The 21,878-nt window shown below is 42.4% G+C and overlaps 1 protein-coding gene across 1 annotated transcript in view; it reads left to right on the top strand.

The window, feature by feature from the left end:
* The window catches only part of CNTN5 (contactin 5), a 780,450-nt gene that overhangs the window by 530,266 nt on the left and 228,306 nt on the right, over nucleotides 1-21,878 (top strand). The window contains exon 13 of the mRNA XM_077484405.1: nucleotides 6,635-6,755. Coding sequence (XP_077340531.1) covers nucleotides 6,635-6,755 — 121 coding nt within the window. The remainder of the gene's footprint in view (nucleotides 1-6,634; nucleotides 6,756-21,878) is intronic.

Raw genomic sequence — 21,878 nt, 5'->3', positions numbered from 1 at the left:
CATCTTAGAGGGTGACCCAACTTGCTGCATGATTGTTATAAAATGGTGTCCTAATTAAGTCTGAATTTAATGTTTTTTTTTTTCCTATGTGTTCTCTCGAATGTGTCCTATGTTCAAATAAATAAAATAATTGTAAAGTGGTTCTGAAGGCAGAAGTTTTTTTTTTTTTTATCTTAATGCAATCTATGCATTAAGATTAAAAAAAAAAAAAAAACATTCTGTGTGTAGCAGCCCCCTAATATTTACTTGAGCCCCATCTCGATCCAGCGATGGGCATGAGTGTCACGACCAACCGGGACTTTCCCTCCTGATTGGCTGAGACACAGCAGTGGTGCCATTGGCCCCCGCTGCTGTCAATCAAAGTCAGTTAGCCAATCAGGAAAAAGAGGGGGAGGGGTCAAACCATGGCTCTGTGTCTGAATGCACACACAGAGCTGCAGCTGGGCTCGAGTTCCCCCATAGCAAGCTGCCTGCTGTGGGGGCACTCAACAGGGTGAAAGGGCTAGAAGCACCAAAATGGGACCCAATAAGAGGAGGATCTGGGCTAAACCCATTACACAGAGCAGGAAAGTATGACATGTTTGTTATTTTTAAAGAAAAAAAAAAAGGACTTTAGTATCACTTTAAGGATAGGCTCTTTTAGGAATATTTGAACTGTACAATTTTTTCTAGCTCAAAAACATAAAAAATAACAAAATACCCAGGTTAGTTCCTTTGACCATGCATTGCCTAGATTGTCTGGCCTTAGGTCATAAAAAATATATAGTTTCAGAAGCTGGAGTCATGAAACCTTTCAACTCTTCTTTTGATATTCTTTTTATAAATATGTGGATTTAACGGTGCATGAGTGACTTATTGCGCCTACTGATATATCTCAAAATATTTCCAGCTGAGGACCATGAAAGGGGCCAAGGAAAAGTCATTTTGTTTGTGTTCCAAAATGTGATTTCAATCTGGTCTTCATTACTAGACACAAGAGAAAACATTCTGTACGGGTGAAAGAGACATAAAGACCAGATGAAAGAAGTAGGAACTATTTCTAGGCCTATAGGCAGAAGATTGGTTCCCAAGAACCTAAGGAACGAACAAACAAATTCTTTTTATAGCTTACCACCTTTACAACAACGAAGGTGAATGTGTTTATACAAAGTCAGATTGGAGTGATTACTCAGCAGTAGAGAAATGTTTAATTATAGAGAAAAGCTGACAACAATTGTGCGCCTTCTGAGTAGCCTTTTTAAATCAACGCCATGCAGACATGTCCCTAAGACTGGGGTGCGCTTTATAATTGCCGCTCGCTAATGTCACCTTTTGTTCAACCCGCCAGAATTGAAGTCATTGGATGAACTGTAATGTTCTTGTCTAATCTCATCAGCAATTCTTGGTTTTGGTTCAGGCTTTTGATTGCTGAAAATTATGTGTATGACAATCACCACAGCTTTTTTTCATTACTTTTTTTTTTTTATGTTTTAGTAGCGTTTCGTCTGAAAGTTATTAGGCAACTGTCAATCTGTGAAATTCAGACACTGTAAAAAAAATTTTTGCATTTTCGGCCAGGGCTAAAACGTTTTCTTCATCGAGTGGAATTTTAAATGACAAATGAAAGAAAGGTCAAGGGTTCTGGCTTCAGAAGAATGAGTAGCTCAGAAATCTCATTTTGTGTTTGGAGAAAGTTGCTATATATTGGGAAATGATAGGCACCTTATAGTTACAGCGCTATTAGATGTTAAAGTGTCATTTCAGGCAAAATGTTTTCTTCTAGCTTCAGAAGGGACTGGAAAAGTGCTAAAACTTCTGCCAGGTTTTTACAGCTGTCGATGTCTCTTTTGTGTGGTATCCCCATCACTAAAGCCTCGTACACACAATCAGATTTTTTGCAGACAAAACCTCAGACTTTTGTCTGAAGTCGTATGCCTGGATTTTGTCTTGCATACAAATGGCAAGGAATTGTCGGCCAACAAACATGTACATAGTGACGTGTTACAATCAGTGGCGTAACTAGAACCTTCAGGGCCCCGATGCAAGAAACCACGAAGGGCCCCCCTGACAGGGCCCTTTACTCAGAGTTTGGTGGCGGAACAACAGGACCCGGTTGCAAGTGGGTGGCTGCATGTAAAGGAACAAATTTCTCCATTTGCCGCCGCTTTTCCACCTCTCCCTTCCACAGGCATTCAGCGGCTGCAGGAGGAAAATGGAGAGACCGGTTCCTCTATGTCGGTGTTTCTCAAGCTTTTTCCAGTCAGGGCACCCTTTAAGTACATCCCTATGTGAATGGGGCTACACTGCAACCACCCTGCAACTGTGTGCATTGCATGCAGTTGCAGCATAGTGATGATGCATTTAAGGGGTTGTAAACCCTTGTGTTTTTTCACCTTAATCCATACTATGCATTAAGGTGAAAAAACATCTGGCAGTCACCGGAACCCCAGCCCCCACCATTTTACTTACCTGAGCCCTGGAACTTCACCAGGTGGAGATGCGCTCTTCCTTTGCCCGGGGTTCTCGGCTCCTGATTGGATAGATTAATAACAGCTCAGCCAATGGCTCCCACTGCTGTTAATAAAATCCAATGACGCGGGCGTCAAGGGCGCCTGCAAGGTAACCCACCCCCCCCCCGGGAGAGCGCTTCTCCTAGGGGGTTGTCTGATAAGAGGAGGAGCCACGAGAGCCACCGAGGGACCCCAGAATACAAGGTCCGGGGGCCACTCTGTGCAAAACGAGCGGCACAGTGAAGATAAGTATAACAAGTTTGTTATTAAAAAATAAATAAAAAGCAAACCTTTACAATCACATTAAGGGATTAAAACAGGTGGTCAGGAGGCAACATATTGCCCCTTTACCAGCTGTCAAATGCCTCTGAAAAGCAATCTGAGCACAGATCGCTTTTCAGAGTAATAGCATTTTTTTGCTGCTACTTTGAACAAGCAAGAAAAAAAAACAGTTCTGATTGTACACATATGGGGTAGGGCTGGGGAAAAAAATCGATTTGAATCTTGAATTGAGTTGAGAGGTCAAATCGATTAAAATTTTCAGCAAATAGTTTTTTTTAGATATTTATTTTTTCACCAGGATCAGTGCTGACACCGCACCGGTCCTGAGGAGCTGCGTGCAGGAGTTTTTAGGTGAGGCCGTGGCTTCGGCCTAGCCCGCGAGGCCGGACCTGCGGACTAGGACGTAGCCACGGCCTCACCTAAAAACTCCTGCCCGCAGCTCCTCAGGACTGGCGCGGTGTCCATAAAAAAAAACTGGATTCGAATTGTGAATCAAGTTTTTTTTTTTAAATGACAACATTTTTTTTTTTAGAAAATCACCCAGCTCTAATATGGGAAGGGGGGGGGGGGGGGGGGCAGGATTAAACGCAGCTACATAAAATGTGCATACATACATCTAAACAGCGGCGGCTGGTGCTCAAAATTTTTGGGGGGCACAAAATTTTTTATAAACCAAATCATCAAGTGCAGCCACTGTGCCATCAAACGCTGCCACTGTACCCTCGAATGCAGCCACTGTGCAATCAATCGCAGCCACTGTACCCAAACACTGCTACTGTGCCAAACAAACGCTGCCACTGTGCCATCAAACGCTGTGATTGTGCCATCAATTGCAGCCACTGTGCCATAAAACGCTGCCACCGTGCCATCAAACGCTGCCACTGTGCCATCAAACACTGCCCCCGTGCCAATTTAACACTGCCACTGTGTCCATTTAACGCTGCCACTGTGCCCATTTAACGCTGCCACTGTGCCCTCAAATGCTGCCATTGTGCCATCAAAGGCTGCCACTGTGCCATCAGTTGCAGCCACTGTGTCAAACGCTGCCACTGTGCCCATTTAACGCTGCCACTGTGCCCTCAAATGCTACAACTGTGCCATCAATTGCAGCCACTGTGCCATCAAAAGCTGTCACTGTGCCATCAAACACTGCCACTGTGCCATCAACTGCAGCCACTGTGCCCTCAAATACTGCCACTGTGCCATCAAACGCTATCACTGTGCCATCAATTGCAGCCACTGTGCCAAACGCTGCCACTATGCCAAATGCTGCCACTGTGCCCTCAAATGCTACAACTGTGCCATCAATTGCAGTCACTGTGCCATTAAACGCTGCCAGTGTGCCATCAAATGCTGCTAGTGTGCCCTTGAATGGCCCCAGTGTGCCCCCCCCCACCCGCTCGCCATCTGCACACATGCACATGCACATACATACACGCACACATACACACACACATACACATACACACACAAATGCACACACACATAAAGTCTTTTCAAAAACGGCAGTGCTTTATCTTACCTCTTCCTGCCGGGTACTGCACTGTAGGGGGAAACACAGAGCACACACTGCTTTCACTTTAGTTATAAGCAGTGTGATGACTCCGAGCTCGATCCTAGTTCCTGGCTAGATCCTCAGGTATTTTCTGTACTTGCTGAAAATGTTCTTAGCCTGAAAAAAGAAAACAAATGTAGCCACTACATTTAAAGACTGGTAATCTGCAATGTGTTAAATTTTTTCTGATGATTTTAGATACACCTTATCAAATAATGTATACATAAAGAAAAAAAAAGAGATAGGAAGAGACAGGGAGATAAAAAGATTTATATTATTTACATATACCTTTAAATCCTTCATTTATTTTGAATCTAAACTGATATTAAACCTTCATTTTTTATTATATTAAAATAATAAACATGTCATACTTTCCTGCTCTGTGCAATGGTTTTGCACGGAGCAGCCCCAATCCTCCCCTTCTGGGGTCCCCCACCAGCAATCCTCCTCTTCAGCAAGTGGCCCATAAAAAGCCATTTTCTATGGGGGCACTCGTGATGGCTTGCACCCAAGCCAGCCTGTCTGTGTCCCTCCTCGCAGAGTTTGGTTGACCTCAGTGGAAGCCCCTGGCTGCTGCCGCCATCAATTTGCCTAGTGGGGTAGGATGGATCGGGGGGAGCTGATGCTCTTGTGCACAGTGCTGAGTTGGGATTTGATTCAGGTAAGTATAAGGGAGTGGGGCTGTGGAGGGGGTTCACTGCCACAGAATGTTTTTTCACCTAAATGCATTAAGGTGAAAAACCTTCAGCCTTTAAAAGCACTTCCCCTTTGTGCATGAATGGCTCATGTAGTCAGTGAACAGTAAATGTAAATACAGTGAAGAAATCTGTTGCTTAATTCCTATACCTATATGCTGGTCAGTCCAAACCTGTCAAAAGGCTCATAATAGACAGCCTCTATGATTAAGCCCTGAAAATGGTGAAACGCGTTGAGGGGCTCTCTACAGGTGGAGGGCAGGAGCTGAAGCCAACTATTACTCAGCTTATTCACATTCATTCAACATGATGTTGTTGTCTGTTTGCGGATGGCCACATTTTTTTGGAAGTCTGCTAAAGTCTGACCAGATGATCCTGTCTGTCTTGCACCAGTCTATTCACTATACTGATCCAACTGATATATGTTTGAGGGGCATTTGAGAAGTTCTTCTTTGTTTTGGGATACATAAAATATCTCCTAATTTCAGCTTCCTGCCAGTCCTGTCTGGTTTATAGAACACTACCACTGCTGGACACCCTGTAGCATCTGAGCTCGGCATTGAGAAAAGCGAACTGATCCTTTAAGCTAATAGAATCTCAATAAACCTTTCAGGTGTAATGGTGTCACACACTATATGAAAATGAAAACTGGCCCTGCAGTGGGAGAGCCTACATTGCAAACTGATGGGTGGAAGAGGAGGAAGCACTGATGGCCTTAAAATATCGAGAAAGCACATAGTAGATGTGAGATGTGTGAAGGGGTTCATTAGAAGCCCACAGACAAAGCTGGGCACTGGCACCAAATCTGCCAAACCATTTTGCTTTGAAAGGTGTTGTCACCCTCCCCCTAGCAGCATGTTAGACATGGGCAGATCTCCAGAAAATGGGCAATGTATGTGTTTCAGCTGTATGTATGTATATGCTTCAGCTGAAGGCCTCTTGAGACTCCTCCCTAGGGAAAGAGAGCCTTGACTGATGGGGGCATGGCTAGGTGCATGACAAGGGGAACGATTGGTTGAAACATGTGGGATGGGATGGACCTGAGCTCCGGGAAAATGTGGCCCAGGGAATTCTGGGTCTTTCGGAAGAGTCGGTTGGAAGAGATGGCCACCCTCCCGCCCCCGTTTTCCTATGTTATGGTATGGTCACAACTTGCTGCGGTTTTCTTGACCTTGCCAGCACTTAAAGTTGCTGCAATGGGCTATGCCCTTGATGGAAAATTGGAAGTAGGCTGTCTGTCCAGCACTTATGGCAAGGACAGGCCCCACTTCCCTCCTTTGGTTAAGTGCTCAGAGTACGACTGTGACTGACACTGGTTAAATATGTCCACATGCTATGTGTTGGAATTGAATAAAGCTGTGGCCTTGCCCTTTCCAACCTAATGGTTGTAAGCATCTAATTTAATTGGGTAAAGGGCAAGGGTGGTGGGGGACTTGATCCCATTGTGTTACATTAATTGGGACCTAAACCAATTGCACCTCAGCAGTCATGTCAATATGTTTCACTTTGGCTTTACTTTAAATGTTGATTTTTAGCCTGTTTTGTGTTTTTTTATGCATGTTGCATATTTAGGTTTTGAATTGTACTTAATTGGACATTTATTTCTTTTGCAGCAAGCCTCTTCTGCAGATTTAATGATTAGGAACATTCTTCTGGTGCACGCTGGAAGATATGGCTGCAGGGTGCAGACCACAGCTGACAGTGTATCAGATGAGGCAGAACTGCTTGTTAGGGGTGAGTATGCTAACACCATCCAATTGATTTATTGCCTAGTCATACTGGCACTGGGTTCTGGTGCTCAGTACATTGCAGGTGCCTCCATCTTCCACGTCCAACTCTGCAGTGTTTAAAATTAGCAGAAATTAAAGATTAGCACTTTAAAATGTCACAAATGCCAGGCGTCTGATGCAAATTATCTATATGATGAACAGTAATTACATTTTCATGCTCAATTGTGGGTCAGCCACATTGACTAATGAATCAGTGCTGTGCAAACTAGTGTACTAGATGAGCGGAATGTTCTCCTTTCCTAGCAGCTGCGTGGCACCATGTGTGATTGTATCAGGGGGGTACCTCATTGTACAGATGGGGCAAAACTGACACCAAGTCCTCTATTCAGGACCTGTGTGAGGTTTTCAAGTCTATGGAATATTGTTATGTATATGTACTTCCCTATATTAAGGAAATAACATTTCCTCAATTTGTAAAAGTGCTGTAAACAAGCATAGACTGATATTCTAATGATAGGTAGATAGATAGATAGATAGATAGATAGATAGATAGATAGATAGATAGATAGATAGATAGATAGATAGATAGATAGATAGATAGATACTGATATTTCTATAGATATAGCAAAATATTACATTATTATTATTATTATTATTATTATTATTATTATATTCCAAAGATAGATAGATAGATAGATAGATAGATAGATAGATAGATAGATATAGACTGATATTTCTAGATATATATATATCCCAATATTAGATTAATATTATTAGATTGATATTTCAATTAGAAATGGGCAAACGGTTTGGCCCGAGCATGATTATTATACTGATATTCCAAAGATAGATAGATAGATAGATAGATAGATAGATAGATAGATAGATAGATAGATAGATAGATACTGATATTTCTGTAGATAAAACCCAATATTCGATTATTATTAGATTTATTTCTGTAGCTAAAGCCCAATATTAGATTATTATTATTATTATTATTTTTTTTTTTTTATAATATTCCAATGATATATACAGTATCTCACAAAAGTGAGTACACCCCTCACATTTTTGTAAATATTTTATTCTATCTTTTCATGTGACAACACTGAAGAAATGACACTTTGCTATGTAAAGTAGTGAGTGTACCGCTTTTATAACAGTGTAAATTTTATGTTCCCTCAAAATAACTCAACACACAGCCATTAATATCACCCATAAGTGAAAAATTGGGCCCAAAGTGTCAATATTTTATGTGGTCACCATTATTTTCCAACACTGCCTTAACCCTCTTGGGCTAGGAGTTCACCAGAGCTTTACAGGTTGCCACTGGAGTCCTCTTCCATTCCTCCATGACAACATCACAGAGCTCAGGTTGAGGATGTCCCACAGATGCTCAATAGGGTTTAGGTCTGGAGACATGCTTGGCCAGTCCATCACCTTTACCCTCACCTTCTTTAGCAAGGCAGTGGTCATCTTGGAGGTGTGTTTGGGGTCATTATCATGTTGGAATACTGCTCCACCGCCCAGTCTCTGAAGGGAGGGGATCATGCTTTGCTTCAGTATGTCACAGTACATGCTGGCATTCATGGTTCCCTCAATGAACTGTAGCTCCCCAGTGCCGGCAGCACTCATGCAGCCCCAACCATGACACTCCCACCACCATGCTTGATTGTAGGCAAGACACACTTGTCTTTGTACTCCTCACCTGGTTGCCACCACACACACTTGACACCATTTGAACCAAATACATTTATCTTGGTCTCATCAGACCCCAGGACATGGTCCTAGTAATCCATGTCCTTAGTCTGCTTGTCTTCAGCAAACTGTTTGCGGGCTTTCTTGTGCATTACCTTTAGAAGAGGCTTCCTTCTGAGATGAAAGCCAATTGCAGACCAATTTGATGTAGTGTGCGTGTTATGGTCTTAGCACTGACAGGCTCCCCCACCCCTTCTACCTCTGCAACAATGCTGGCAGCACTCATACGCTTATTTCCCAAAGTCAACCTCTGGATATGACACTGAGCACGTGCACTCAACTTCTTTGGTCAACCATGGCAAGGCCTGTTCTGAGTGGAACCTGTGCTGTTAAACCGCTGTATGGTCTTGTCCACCATGCTGCAGCTCAGTTTCAGGGTCTTGGCAAGCTTCTTATAGCCTAGGCTATCTTTATGTAGAGCAACAATAAATTTTTTCAGATCCTCAGAGATTTCTTTGCCATGAGGTGCCATGTTGAACTTCCAGTGACCAGTATGAGAGAGTGAGAGCGATAACACCAAAGTTAACACACTTGCTTCCCATTCACAACTGAGACATTGTAACAATGAGTCACATGATACCAGGGAGGGAAAATGGCTAATTGGGCCTAATTTGGACATTTTCACTTAGGGGTGTACGCACTTTTGTTGCCAGCTCTTTAGACATTAATGGCTGTGTTTTGAGTTGTTTTGTGGGAACAGCAAATTTACACTGTTATACAAGCTGTACACACACTACTATGAGATACTGTTGATAGATAGATATAGACTGATATTTCTATAGACATAGCCCAATATTAGATTATTTTTATGTAGCGCTGACCTCGTGGGGTTGCTACGTGTTACAGCATCCACACATTTTACCCTGCTGCCAGATATCCATTAGACACATTTTTCAGTCAGTGAACAGTCTCTTGCTTGTTTTTGTTGTTTTTATTAGGGATTGAACTTGGTTGGGGAAAAGGGACATGGGATGCCTATAGGATGAATATTGCTTGGCAGAATAAAATGAACTGCGTCACACTTCTCAGCAGAACAAAATGGTTGACTCTAAATTTGACAGTCCTTTACCTCAGAACACTTCCTCCAGTACACTACTTAGGAGCTCTTACTTTACTGTACAATTTTAGTACTTCTGTCACACCATCAGCACATGACTAGGCCTATCTCTGAATAAGTCCCAGTGTCTTTACTTGATAGCCCTTTGTAGGCCAGGGTCTGCAATACCCCTTTGTGGTAGCAACCGATTTGATATAGAAGAATAAATGCAGCCAGCAAGTCCGATTGCAAATCCTGCCCGCCCTCCTGGCTGCAGCGACTTGACACAAAACCTCCACAGTCTCTCCTTCTGGCTCTCCCTCTGGTATCTACATCCAGCCCCCCTGGCATGTCTCTTCCAGAGCTTTCTACTGTGCTTTCCACTCACCGACACCTGCCCTGGATCCTTCCTGAATGACTTTGCTCCTGGCATGCTGACCAACTGTCCTTCCAGCTCCTGTTCCAGGACACCTCTCCATGACCGTGTAAGGAGAGGCTCCCTCTCAGCTCCCAAGCTTCCCGCCTGAGGTACACCCCCCCCCCCCCCCAGAAAGGGGGTTCCCTCAGACACGACAGTCTTATGCTGGCCATATACAATACGGAAAATCGGCCGGACCAATTTTTGAAAAATGAACGAGCGCAAACGATAGTGCCATCATGTACTGACCGATAAATCGTTCAGTGGACATAAATGAATGCATTTTTTGTTTGTTTTTTTACATATACCTAGTGCAGGCAGTACGGACGGGAAACACATTAACCTTTCAACTTATTGTTCATTCGGCAGAAAATTTCAAAATGTGTCCTTCATTTTTTCGGCTCAAAAACATCCCAACGGTTATCGATTTTGTGCCAATTAACTGGCCGAAAAATGAGCAAACTTTCTAAATGACGGAATTTCGGACGATTCGTATAGTGCATGACCAACATAACACTCCATCATCCAGTTAACCCAGCTGAAAACTCCTCCCCCAGCAGGCTGACCATGGGTATATGTAGGAGACCTGCCCCCTGCCAATCCTAGCTGGGGATTGGTCAGGGCTCCCACTTGTCATTCCAGCTCTCTGCCCTGCCCCTTTTCCAGAACCTTCTCCCTGGAAACAGAGGAGACACCCAAGAGCCGAAGTACATGTCAATCACCTGCTGCTATACTAAACCACTCCCCTGCCCCCAGATCAAAACAAACAGGCCTAGCTCACAGCATAGACTTAACCTAAATTTGGAGGGTACTACACTTATTAGACTGATATCCCAATAATAGATAGATAGATAGATAGATAGATAGATAGATAGATAGATAGATAGATAGAGCCTGATATTTCTTTAGATATACCGTAATATTATTATTATTATTATTATTACACTGATATTATAGACATGATTGTTATACTCATATTCCAATGATAGATAGATAGATAGATAGATAGATAGATAGATAGATAGATAGATAGATAGATAGATAGATAGATAGATATAGACTGATATTTATATAGACATAGCCCAATATTAGATTGATATTATTAGATTGATATTCCAATTAGGAATGGGCAAAAGGTTTGGCCCGAGCATGATTATTATACTGATATTCCAAAGATAGACAGATAGATAGCTACTGTAGATACTGATATTTCTGTAGATATAACCCAATATTAGATTATTATTATTAGACTGATACTTCAATTAGGGATCGTGAACGGTTTAGCACGAGCTTGATTATTATACAGATATGCCAATGACAAATGGATAGATAGAGACTGATATTTGTTTAGATATAGCAAAATAGTAGCTTATTATTATTAGACTGATATTTCTATAGATAGATAAAATATATAGACTGACATTTCTATAGAGAGGTAAAAGATATAGACTGATATTTCTATAGATAGATAGATAAAAGATATAGATATATAGATATATCTTTTACCTATCTATAGAAATATCAGTCTATATATTTTATCTATATAGACTGATATTTCTATAGATAGATAGATAGATAGATAAAAAAATATATACAGATATTTCTACAGATAGATAGATAAAATTATATAGGGCAGCACAGTGGTGTAGTGGTTAGCACTCTCACCTAGCAGTAAAAAAGGTCACTGGTTTGAATCCCAACACGACACTACCTGCCTGGAGTTTGCATGTTCTCCCTGTGCCTGTATGGGTTTCCTCCAGGTACTCCAGTTTCCTCCCACACTCCAAAGACATGCAGGTAGCTTAATTGGCTTCTGTCCAATATTGGCCCTAGTATATGAATGGGGACCTTGGATTGTGGGCTCCTTGAGGGTAGGGACTGATGAGAGTGTACAATGTACAGGGACAGGGACAATTGTAGACACTCACTCAGGTTGAACTGGATGGACTGGTGTCTTTATTCAACCTTACTGACTAGGTAACTATATAGACTGATATTTCAATAGATAGATACAATTATATAGACTGATATATCTATAGATAAAAGATATAGACTGATATTGCTATAGATATAATCCAGTATTATATTATTAATTACACGATTTAAATAGATAGATAGATAGACAGACACTTTTGTACTTTTGAAAATAGAGGTGAACATTTTTCTTCCTGTGAATATGGTGTCCTGAGGTATCCAGGGAAACAAAGAATGCACAATGGAACACAAAGGAAAGCGTAGAAGAATTGAGCGTCTTTGCGTGGCCGTCTCCTTCCCTGTATTACAATATGTCCGCTGGTTGCAAGGCTATATAGTATAGTATATGAGGCTGAGGACTGACATGTGTGGAGAGCAATGTAAAAAGTGATAGCCCAGGCACAAATGATTAAAACGCACTTCTCAGTGGTAACCCTTATCCCGAAAATGTTTAAGAAATTATCTACAAATGCCCTTTAAAATTCTCTTTAAAGACTCCAGCATTTGCTGATGCATTCATGCCAGTGAGACATAACATGGGGAACATGTAACCATTACATTGTGTAAATTTCATGTTCACAACTTCAAAGGTGTACATTCAGCTGCGTCAGCAACTCGCTATCATAGATGTTTAGATTGATTATGCTAATCAGACAAGGAATTTATCACAGTAAAGGTGACAAGAACACTATCGGCTTGAACGTATTGTTCACATTTTTTACATTTTGTTTTTTATCGTTATTCCCCAGGTGACAATGACAAGAATAGAGCAGTTATTAATATACTTTAGTTGGAGTGCGAAATCAATTCTGCTGTAGATAATCTGTCACTTCCATTTTATCTGAGCATTGTAAGCCATATATTTATCATAGAGAGCGCAGGAAGGCTTCCAAACCGCTTACTTCGGAAAACATGGCAGGTCAAGGAGCACTGATTACATGGGGAAGGAACATACTATACAGCTGAAGTCCATCCATCATTTTACCAGCCTCATCTTTTCCATCAAACACATCCTTTTTTTCTATCCATGTTGTTATCTGCTGTAAACTGGAATGTATTACTCTTCTATTGTTTTGTGTATCTGCCTCTTTTTTTACCGAGTTCCTATGGGATTAGAACCAGAGAAGGTCACACCTGTCCGTATATGTGTAGTGTATATATATATATATATATATATATATATATATATATATATATATATATATATATATATAAATTTACGATATATACACTGAGTAAAATTATAAACGCAACACTTTTGTGTTTGCCCCTATTTATTATGAGCTGAACACAAAGATCTACAACTTTTTCTACGTACACAAAAGGCCTATTTCTCTCAAATATTGTTCACAAATCTGTCTAAATCTGTGTTAGTGAGCACCTCTCCTTTGCCAAGATAATCCATCCATCTCACAGGTGTGACATATCAAGATCCTGATTAGACAACATGATTATTGCACAGGTGTGCCTTAGGCTGGCCACAATCAAAGGCCACTCTAAAATGTGCTGTTTTACTGTATTGGAGGGGTCGGGGGGTCTGAAAAGCAGGTGTGACCACCATTTGCCCCACGAAGTGCAGCACATCTCCTTTGCATAGAGTTGATGGGGTTGCTGCTTGTGGGCTAGGTCCATTCCTCTGCAATGTATAATTGCAGGAACACAAATTCCATATGCAAATTACAGTTCTGTCTCTCTGCCTGACGATCGGCGGGTGCCGGAGGACATCGAGTACCTTACACCCACCAATCGGCTTCCACTGAGTGTAATCACAGTGAAAGCGAGCCACCGGCGGCGCCCCCTACCCACAAGTGCTGTGTTCCAACGCACAGGTGCTGCCCTCTAGCAGTGAAAACTGCTAGAGGGTGAACTTAAAGGGGTTCAGGGGTGAATGGGTACCTCTGAATATAAGCCCTCTCTATTATTTTTACAAAAAAATAGAACAAGATTTTTTCAACAGAACTCAAACCACAGCAAAACTTTTACAAAAATATTTTTATTGTACAAATTATATATTAAAATGTCTCAGACAGCTGATTAAAATAATAATAATAATACATAATACAAACATCCCCGAGGCTCTCGCCACATCAGCTTTTAAATAATAGCACCCAGTAAACTGTTTATACTTTTACAAAAATTAATTCAATATCATTAGATGTAGTAGCTGCATTAATTTTTTATGGCTTTTTCCCTCGGTTTTCACCTGGTGATCTGACCAGTAAGACACCACCTGTATTAGCCCTTGTACACACGGTCGGAGAATCTGTCGGAATGAGTCTTATCAGACCGTGTCGTCAGATAATCCGACTGTGTGTGGTATGCATCGGAGTGATTCCATCCGAATCTCCGTCCGACCCAATTTTCCAACATGTTGGAAATATTTCCCGACCAACTGGGCCGGTCGGACGTAATCCGATCATGTGTAGAGCATTTTCATCGGACCAAGTGGCACGCATGCTCAGATCAAATTCCTACATCAAAGCTATTGGTTACTAGCCTGAATGTAGTCCCATCGTAACGAAATTACGTCATCACGTTCTGAAAGATCGCATTTTTCGCCAACTTGGCCCGACCGTGTGTATGCAACAGTTTCAGACACAATCCGTCCGACTAAATCCGACGGGCAAAATCCGACGGATTTGGTTGGCAAAATCTCCGACCGTGTGTACGTGGGCTTAGAGTTCCCCCACTCTGGATGAAGGAGCACAGGGGGCACCTTTGAACAGCAGTATTGTTAATCTGGGGAGAGTAGAGAGTTAAATGTACTAGCAGATTTAGATACTCAACAAATTGAAGCTGAACTTCCGCTGAAACTTTATAAGAAGTTACAGAAAATATTTTTTTCCTTTTGGGATAAAGGTTTTACATAAATAAATAAAAGCTGATCACTGTAAGCAACCCTGACAGTGGCAAAGGGTTTGTTTCAATCCCCTAATTGCTGCAGGACAGTTTGTTATGTTGAAAAACAACAGACTCACTGTCCGGTGTTCTGCCGTATAGTGTCCGGCCATCAAATAGTGTCCGGGCCATACTGCGCATGCGCAGTACGGAGCAGACGGAGCTTCTGAAAATCTCCGAAGCTGAATGGTGCGTGCGCCGTGAGTGGAGGTGGTAGCCCCACCATCCAAGCAGACATAGGGTTGTGAATATTAGAGGGCCCCTCGCGGGCGAGCTTCGCTCGCCACGCTTCGGGCTCGGCCTCGCTGCGCTCTGCTCTTTTTTATTCCTACTCTATGTCCACTTGGATGGTATGGCTAGAACCTGGACTCACGGCGCAGGCGCCGTTCATCCTCGGCAATTTTCGGAATCTGTGTTGCTGTGTACTGCGCATGCGCAGTACGCAGCGGACACTATCGGATGGAGGACATTATATGACCAGACACCGGATCACCAGGTAAAAATTAAAGGCCATAAAGCCTTAAAAAACAAATGCAGCCATCACATCTAAGAATTGGTAAGCTGCAATATAATAAATGATTGCATTTTGGATTTAATACTGCTTTAAAGTGATTGCAAACACAATCACCTTGTAAATAAGCCCACTCAGTTTAAAACTGAAATGAAAGGCAAAACATTTGTGTATAGATATAATTTAAAAAAAATAAATCTTCTCCCTTTTTATAAGTGATCACATTCCCTCTGTTCTTAGCTGCCTTAGAGCTGGGGGGAGGAGAAGCAGCAGCACACTATGCTTCCCAGTGAAAAGGCTGTGCGGGGGGGGGGGGGGGGGGGGGTTGGGTGTCAGGACAGGACAAGTCTGATCAGTTGTGGCTGGTGTTTTTTTTGGGGGGGTGGCTAATATCAACCCACCCCCCCGCTGGCACCCCATTGTGCCGGGCGTTCTTAACCACTTTCAGACCGGACCAATTTGCTGGTCCAAGACCAGACCACTTTTTGCGATTCGGCACTGCGTCGCTTTAACTGACAATTGCGCGGTCGTGCGACGTGCCTCCCAAACAAAATTGACGTCCTTTTTTTCCCACAAATAGAGCTTTCTTTTGGTGGTATTTGATCACCCCTGCGGTTTTTATTTTTTGGTCTATAAACAAAAATAGAGCGACAATTTTGAAAAAAACGCATTATTTTTTACTTTTTGTTATAATAAATATCCCCCAAAAATATATAAAAAAACATTTTTTTCCCTCAGTTTAGGCCGATACGTATTCTTCTACATATTTTTGGTAAAAAAAAATCGCAATAAGCGATTATTGATTGGTTTGCGCAAAAGTTATAGCGTTTACAAAATAGGGATAGTTTTATAGCATTTTATTAATAATTTTTTATTATTTTTTTTTTACTAGTAATGGCGGCGATCAGCGATTTTTTATTTTGACTGCGACATTGTGGGGGACCCATCGGACATTTTTGACACATTTTTGGGACCATTGTCATTTATACAGTAATCACTGCTATATAAATGCAGTGATTCCTGTGTAAATGACACTGGCAGTGAAGGGGTTAACCAGTGGGTGGCAGTGTAGGGGTTAAGTGTTCCTAGGGGCGTGTTACTAACTGTGGGGGGGTTGGGCTTTCATTTAGTGAACACTGATCTCTGCTCCAATCACATGGAGCAGAGATCAGCGTCACTAGTTGCTAGGCAGAATGGAGAAATGTTAACGGCACTTCTCCATTCCGCCGCTCCGTGAGACGATCGCGGGGATGCCCGCGGCGATCGAGTCCGTGGGTCCCGCGACCGGACTCACGGGGTCCCGACCAGCGCGGGAGTACGCCGCCGGTGGCGCGCTCCCGATGGCAGGGCGGCAAATTTAAAGGGACGTACATGTACGCCCATTTGCCTGCCCGTGCCATTCTGTCGATGTACATCGTCGTGCGCTGGTCGGCAAGTGGTTAAACGCGCGCATGGATAGGGGAGGTGGCGATGGGGGGTTAAAGATTTAAAGCAGTAGTATAGCCCGCTTGGCCATTTTTACCTGAAGGCCTATAATAAGGCTTACCTGTAGGTAAAATGTATATTTTTTAATAAACATGCACTGTTTCGGACACAGGTGTCAAACTGGCGGCCCTCTAGCTGTTGCAGAACCACAAGGCCCATGAGGCATTGCAAGGTTGACAGTCACAAGCATGACTCCCACAGGCAAAGGCACAATGGCACTTGTAGTTCCTCAACAGCTGGAGGGTGCCAGTTTGAGACCACTGGTTTAGGAGACATTTATCCTGGATGCGCTCTGAAGGCCCAGCATACCTTGCCAGACCTTCAGAGCTTTGTGTCAGAACTGAGGGCTCCCGCACGCATGCACGGAAGTGACGTCATTGCGGCTCTGGCCAATCACATACCCGAAGCATTCGAACCCAGTAGAAAGACCGGGGGAAGATGTCAGCCCTCTCAGCGGTGACAGCACAGCGCTGGAGGGCTTTGTTCCAAGGTGAGTATTTCATAATGTGCTAGTAAAAGAAAAAAACACATTTGGAATTTTTTTTTCTTTACTCACCTCTAAATGGCTGTTGCTAGGCGGTCAATCATAGTCTGCCTCCTTCAGTGCCTAGGCTCGTGACATCTCTTCCCCTCAGCGCAGGAAGGGCTCAGCTTTGCCCCTCCCTCTTGTCAATCATCTGGGACATGTGACAGGTCCCAGATGATTGCGCGGCCAATCATGGTGCTCGGTGCCGCTCGTGCATGCACAGTGTGTGCCCGGCTGTGGAGGCACAGCCGGGCGCCCACAGTTACAATGCTGGCACCACTGAACAGAGGGGGAAATGAGAGGGGCTTCGATCGCTGGACCCTGCAGTATTTGTAGCTGCTGAGTTTTAATTATTTATTTTTTTAAATGGCAACACCACTTTAAGCCCACTGTTTCATCTGGGTTTGACATGCCAGGTGTAGGGACATATAATGCAGAGGCCTATATTACTTTATTCCTCTGTCCCTCTCCAACCCTAGAACGTGGATGGGCGGTCCCTGCCATCATTGGTTGCCGCTGGTTCTGCATTGTACATGAGGATGTCCCTGAAAGGGTGGCCACACAGCACAAGAAGCTTTGGGAGACTGCCCATCCATACATCCATATTGTGGGGGAGAAAATCTGCAGATACAAGGAAGTATATGGTAAGTAATTCTCAAAACCAATAATGCTGCTCTGGTGTTATTAAATATATCCAACCACTTAGTGTATCAATTCTCCTGTGAAAATATGAGTGGCATCATAATAACATGTGAATATACACTAATATAATACATTCATGTATATTTCTTCTTATAATAATATAAATCCCATGGATTTTTGAGGATTTATGAAGCCTCAACAAGTTAAAACTTTTTTCTGATATTATATATTATATAATATATTATAAGATATATTATTATATATTATAAGAAGAAATGTACACGGATGCATTATATTATTGTTTATTCACGTTATCATGATGGCACTCATATTTGCACAGGAGAATTGATACACTACGATATTTGTATTAAAGTGGAGTTCCACCCAAAAATGGAACTTCCGTTTCCCCCCCCCCCCCCCCCCCCTCCGGTGTCACATTTGGCACCTTTCAGGGGGGAGGGGAGAACAGATACCTGTATAATACAGGTATTTGCTCCCACTTCCTGTGATAGATAGATGCAAATTTTGTGGCGATCTACACCATGTCTGGCCCCTCCTCCGCCCCCCCCCCCCACTGTCTTCTGGGAGACACACAGGTCCCAGAAGACAGCAGGGACCAGTGAGATAACGCAGCGTGACTCGCGTATGTGCAGCAGGGAACCAGCCTGTGGAGCCGCAAGGCTTCACTTCCTGACTTCCTTACTGAAGATGCCGGGAGCCAAGGGACAGATCGGCTTCAGGTGAGGACATTGCGGGCTCCCTGGACAGGTAAGTGTCCTAATATTAAAAGTCAGCAGCTGCAATATTTGTAGATGCTGACTTTGAATTATTTATTCTTTTTCGGCAGAACTCCGCTTTAACACTAGAGCAGCATTATTGGTTTTGAGTTTTACTTGCACATTTATATTGAGAGTGCTTTACTTGCTGCTTGCATATATTACACAGATTGTATTCTAGTTGCTCGCAAGAATACCTATTATATTGGTAAGTAATTCTGCCCATTGTATGCCCCCTAGACCAGTGTTTCTCAACTCCAGTCCTCAAGGCGCCCCCCAACAGGTCAAGTTTTCAGGCTTTCCATTATTTTGCACAGGTGATTTGATCAGTTTCACTGCCTTAGTAATTACCACAGCCTGTTGGGGCACCTTGAGGACTGGAGTTGAGAAACACTGCCCTAGACTATACAAACAATAATATACGGGAAGGAATGGGCTCCCTGGGTGCCAAGATATACTGTACTGTACATTTTTATAAGATGGCCAGAATTCGGTTTTCAATATTGCAATTCGATTGGCCTCTTAAGGTTTTTGCATTTAATTGATGTAAGTTTAGCTATGCTCTAATGCATTTTGTACATCACAATTTAATACTACTGTATTAAATAAGCCAGCTACTTTTAAACACGTTTCTATTATTGACCTTCCTGATGACACATCATCCGTCTCACTCTTTCCAGGAAATTGTAAGCTTCTTCTATTCTTTACATGAGTTGTATAGAATATCCTGTCCAATTATCCAGTCCACTTTCCTGTACACTCTGCTGCCTATCTTGTCTCTCAGCGATGGCCGTGTTTATTCCCGATAAAAGATTCTGTGACATTATTCAACCGGTTCACATTCTCTGGGGAAAATACCTTTATATGTCAGAAAATAGCTCTGCTACATGTATTGTTAATTACATTAATTAGATCTTCTGAGATAACAACATATATACCTGCTGCCCCTGATCGGAATAAGACGTAGGGGAGCAGAATACATCATAATTTGCTTTAAAGCGGATCTCTGTGTTTAATGTCCCAATAAAGTGGAGTTCCAATGACATCTAATATATATATATATATATATATATATATATATATATATATATATATATATATATTTTTACATTTCTTTAGGTCATAACATTAACATATTATACTCACGTGTTTTGATGTCCTGGACGTTCTCATATTGCTTGTGGGCATGTGAAGCCCACAAGCATACTGTTACGGGATTCGGTGCAGCTGAGTGACCAGCATGCACCTACCGTTCTTGCGCACACGCAGTACGACAGGTTCGCAGCGCCGTAAACTTCTCACGTTGCCATCACAACAGGTGGGGGCATCAGAAGTGTGTGCCCGGCGTCACTTCCAGTTTTGAAGTAACGTGATTCTAGCCCTCTGAGATGCCCCCTAACTCCTGGGAAATTATGACACACATCTCCCAGAAGAAGTAGCAAGCAGAGGGGCCAAGGGAAGTGATGTCAGGAAGGGAGGTAGGCGAAGATCTGAAGGGACCACATAGCAACAGGGATTAAAAGGTAAATAAATAAAAAAATTATCTCTAAATGTAATTACTTATAATTGCCGCACAGCAAAGATTTTTTATTTTATTTTTTATGGGTGGAACTACGCTTTAAATACATGAACTTTTTACTGCACTAACAGGTGCACTTACTGGGGGAGCTACGTTAACTGTATGTAATGTAATACAGCATACAGCATGGTGTTGCGGCAGAAGGATAGAGACTTCCTGTCCCACTCCAGGAACAAAACCGAGTTGGGCTGAGCCTTGCTTAGCCATTCACGGGAAGCTATGAATGAGTACAAAGCTTCCTTCGATTGGCTGAGATAGAGATTGTGACTTCATCTGTCCACCTCTACATTTTAGCCAATCGAAGGAAACGTAGTATTCATTCATAGAATAGAACATTTCCCATAAATGTCTGAGCAGTGCTAAGCACAACCTCTTTTTTTTCCCGGGAGTAGGACAGGATGGAAGTCCCCATCCCACTATTAAAAGGGACAATAAACATGGAGTTAAACTTAAATATTTTGAACTTTTTAACAATGAATTTCTATTTCTTAGGAAAGACATACAAATAGGAATAGAAATTTAGAGTGAGTACCAATAATTAAAATTATTATTATTATTATTATTATTAAAACTATGCTGGAAATATAGTTTTACCTACAAAGAAAATAAAAAAAAACAAGACTAGACTTCTCCTGCTTCCCAAGACAGCAGAGAAGAGAAAACTCAAGTTGAAGATGCTACAGAATACAATTAGAAGTGTTGGATTCCTAATCCACTGCTGCACTTAAGGGCTGTACACAGAGGCCGAATATCGGGCGGCATTAGCCGGCTCAATAAAAACCGGCCGACGTTCGACCCGCGTGAATGGCAGCCGGTCTGTTCAGCCAGCTCCTTTCAAAGAGGCATGACCAAAAAAGGTCTGCTGATTGCCATGCAATCAGCATTCTTGGAATCTGAGAGCGCTGCCCGGGTAGTTCTGGTTGGCGGGGTGGGCAGGGGTCAAGTCCTGGGGAAAAAAGTGTGGGAACTCCCACCCAAGATCCACTCCCCCACCAAAAAAAAAGGTACGCTCATATGCATATATATTTCACAGAAAATACAGTACATTTATTGTAAAGTGCCAGTTTACAAAAACAAAATAAGTTAACTTGTCAAACAGAATACTCAACACAAAGGGTGATGATCTTTCCCTAGCAGGGAATTTCTAACACAAATACACCCTGTTCCAAATTCTATGTTACACAGCCCATTAGAAAATATCCTACAAACTAGAATAACGTTGCCCTTGCCGTGTAAGATTATCGGCAACGGATCAAAAAACTCACGGATCGGATCATTCCTTGGATCAGAGTCACGGATCAGATAATTTTTTGGATCAGCAAATAATAATTGAATTTGCAAAAACCTGTGAAAATTTCACCACCATATAGTCGCCACTGCAATATACATCTCCCCCACTGTAATATACATCTCCCCCACTGTAATATCCACGTCATCTCCCCCAATAATATTTTGGCTGAGCATGGATGGGTATGGCTGGGTATTAGCAGAATATGTATTGGCAGGGTAAGTATTGGCAGGGTGTTG

This window comes from Lithobates pipiens, unplaced genomic scaffold (genome assembly GCF_037356315.1).
Source record: "Lithobates pipiens isolate NorthernLeopardFrog02 unplaced genomic scaffold, aLitPip1_a1.2 Scaffold_16, whole genome shotgun sequence".
Taxonomy (NCBI): domain Eukaryota; kingdom Metazoa; phylum Chordata; class Amphibia; order Anura; family Ranidae; genus Lithobates; species Lithobates pipiens.
This window is presented reverse-complemented; position numbering and strand designations above follow the sequence as displayed.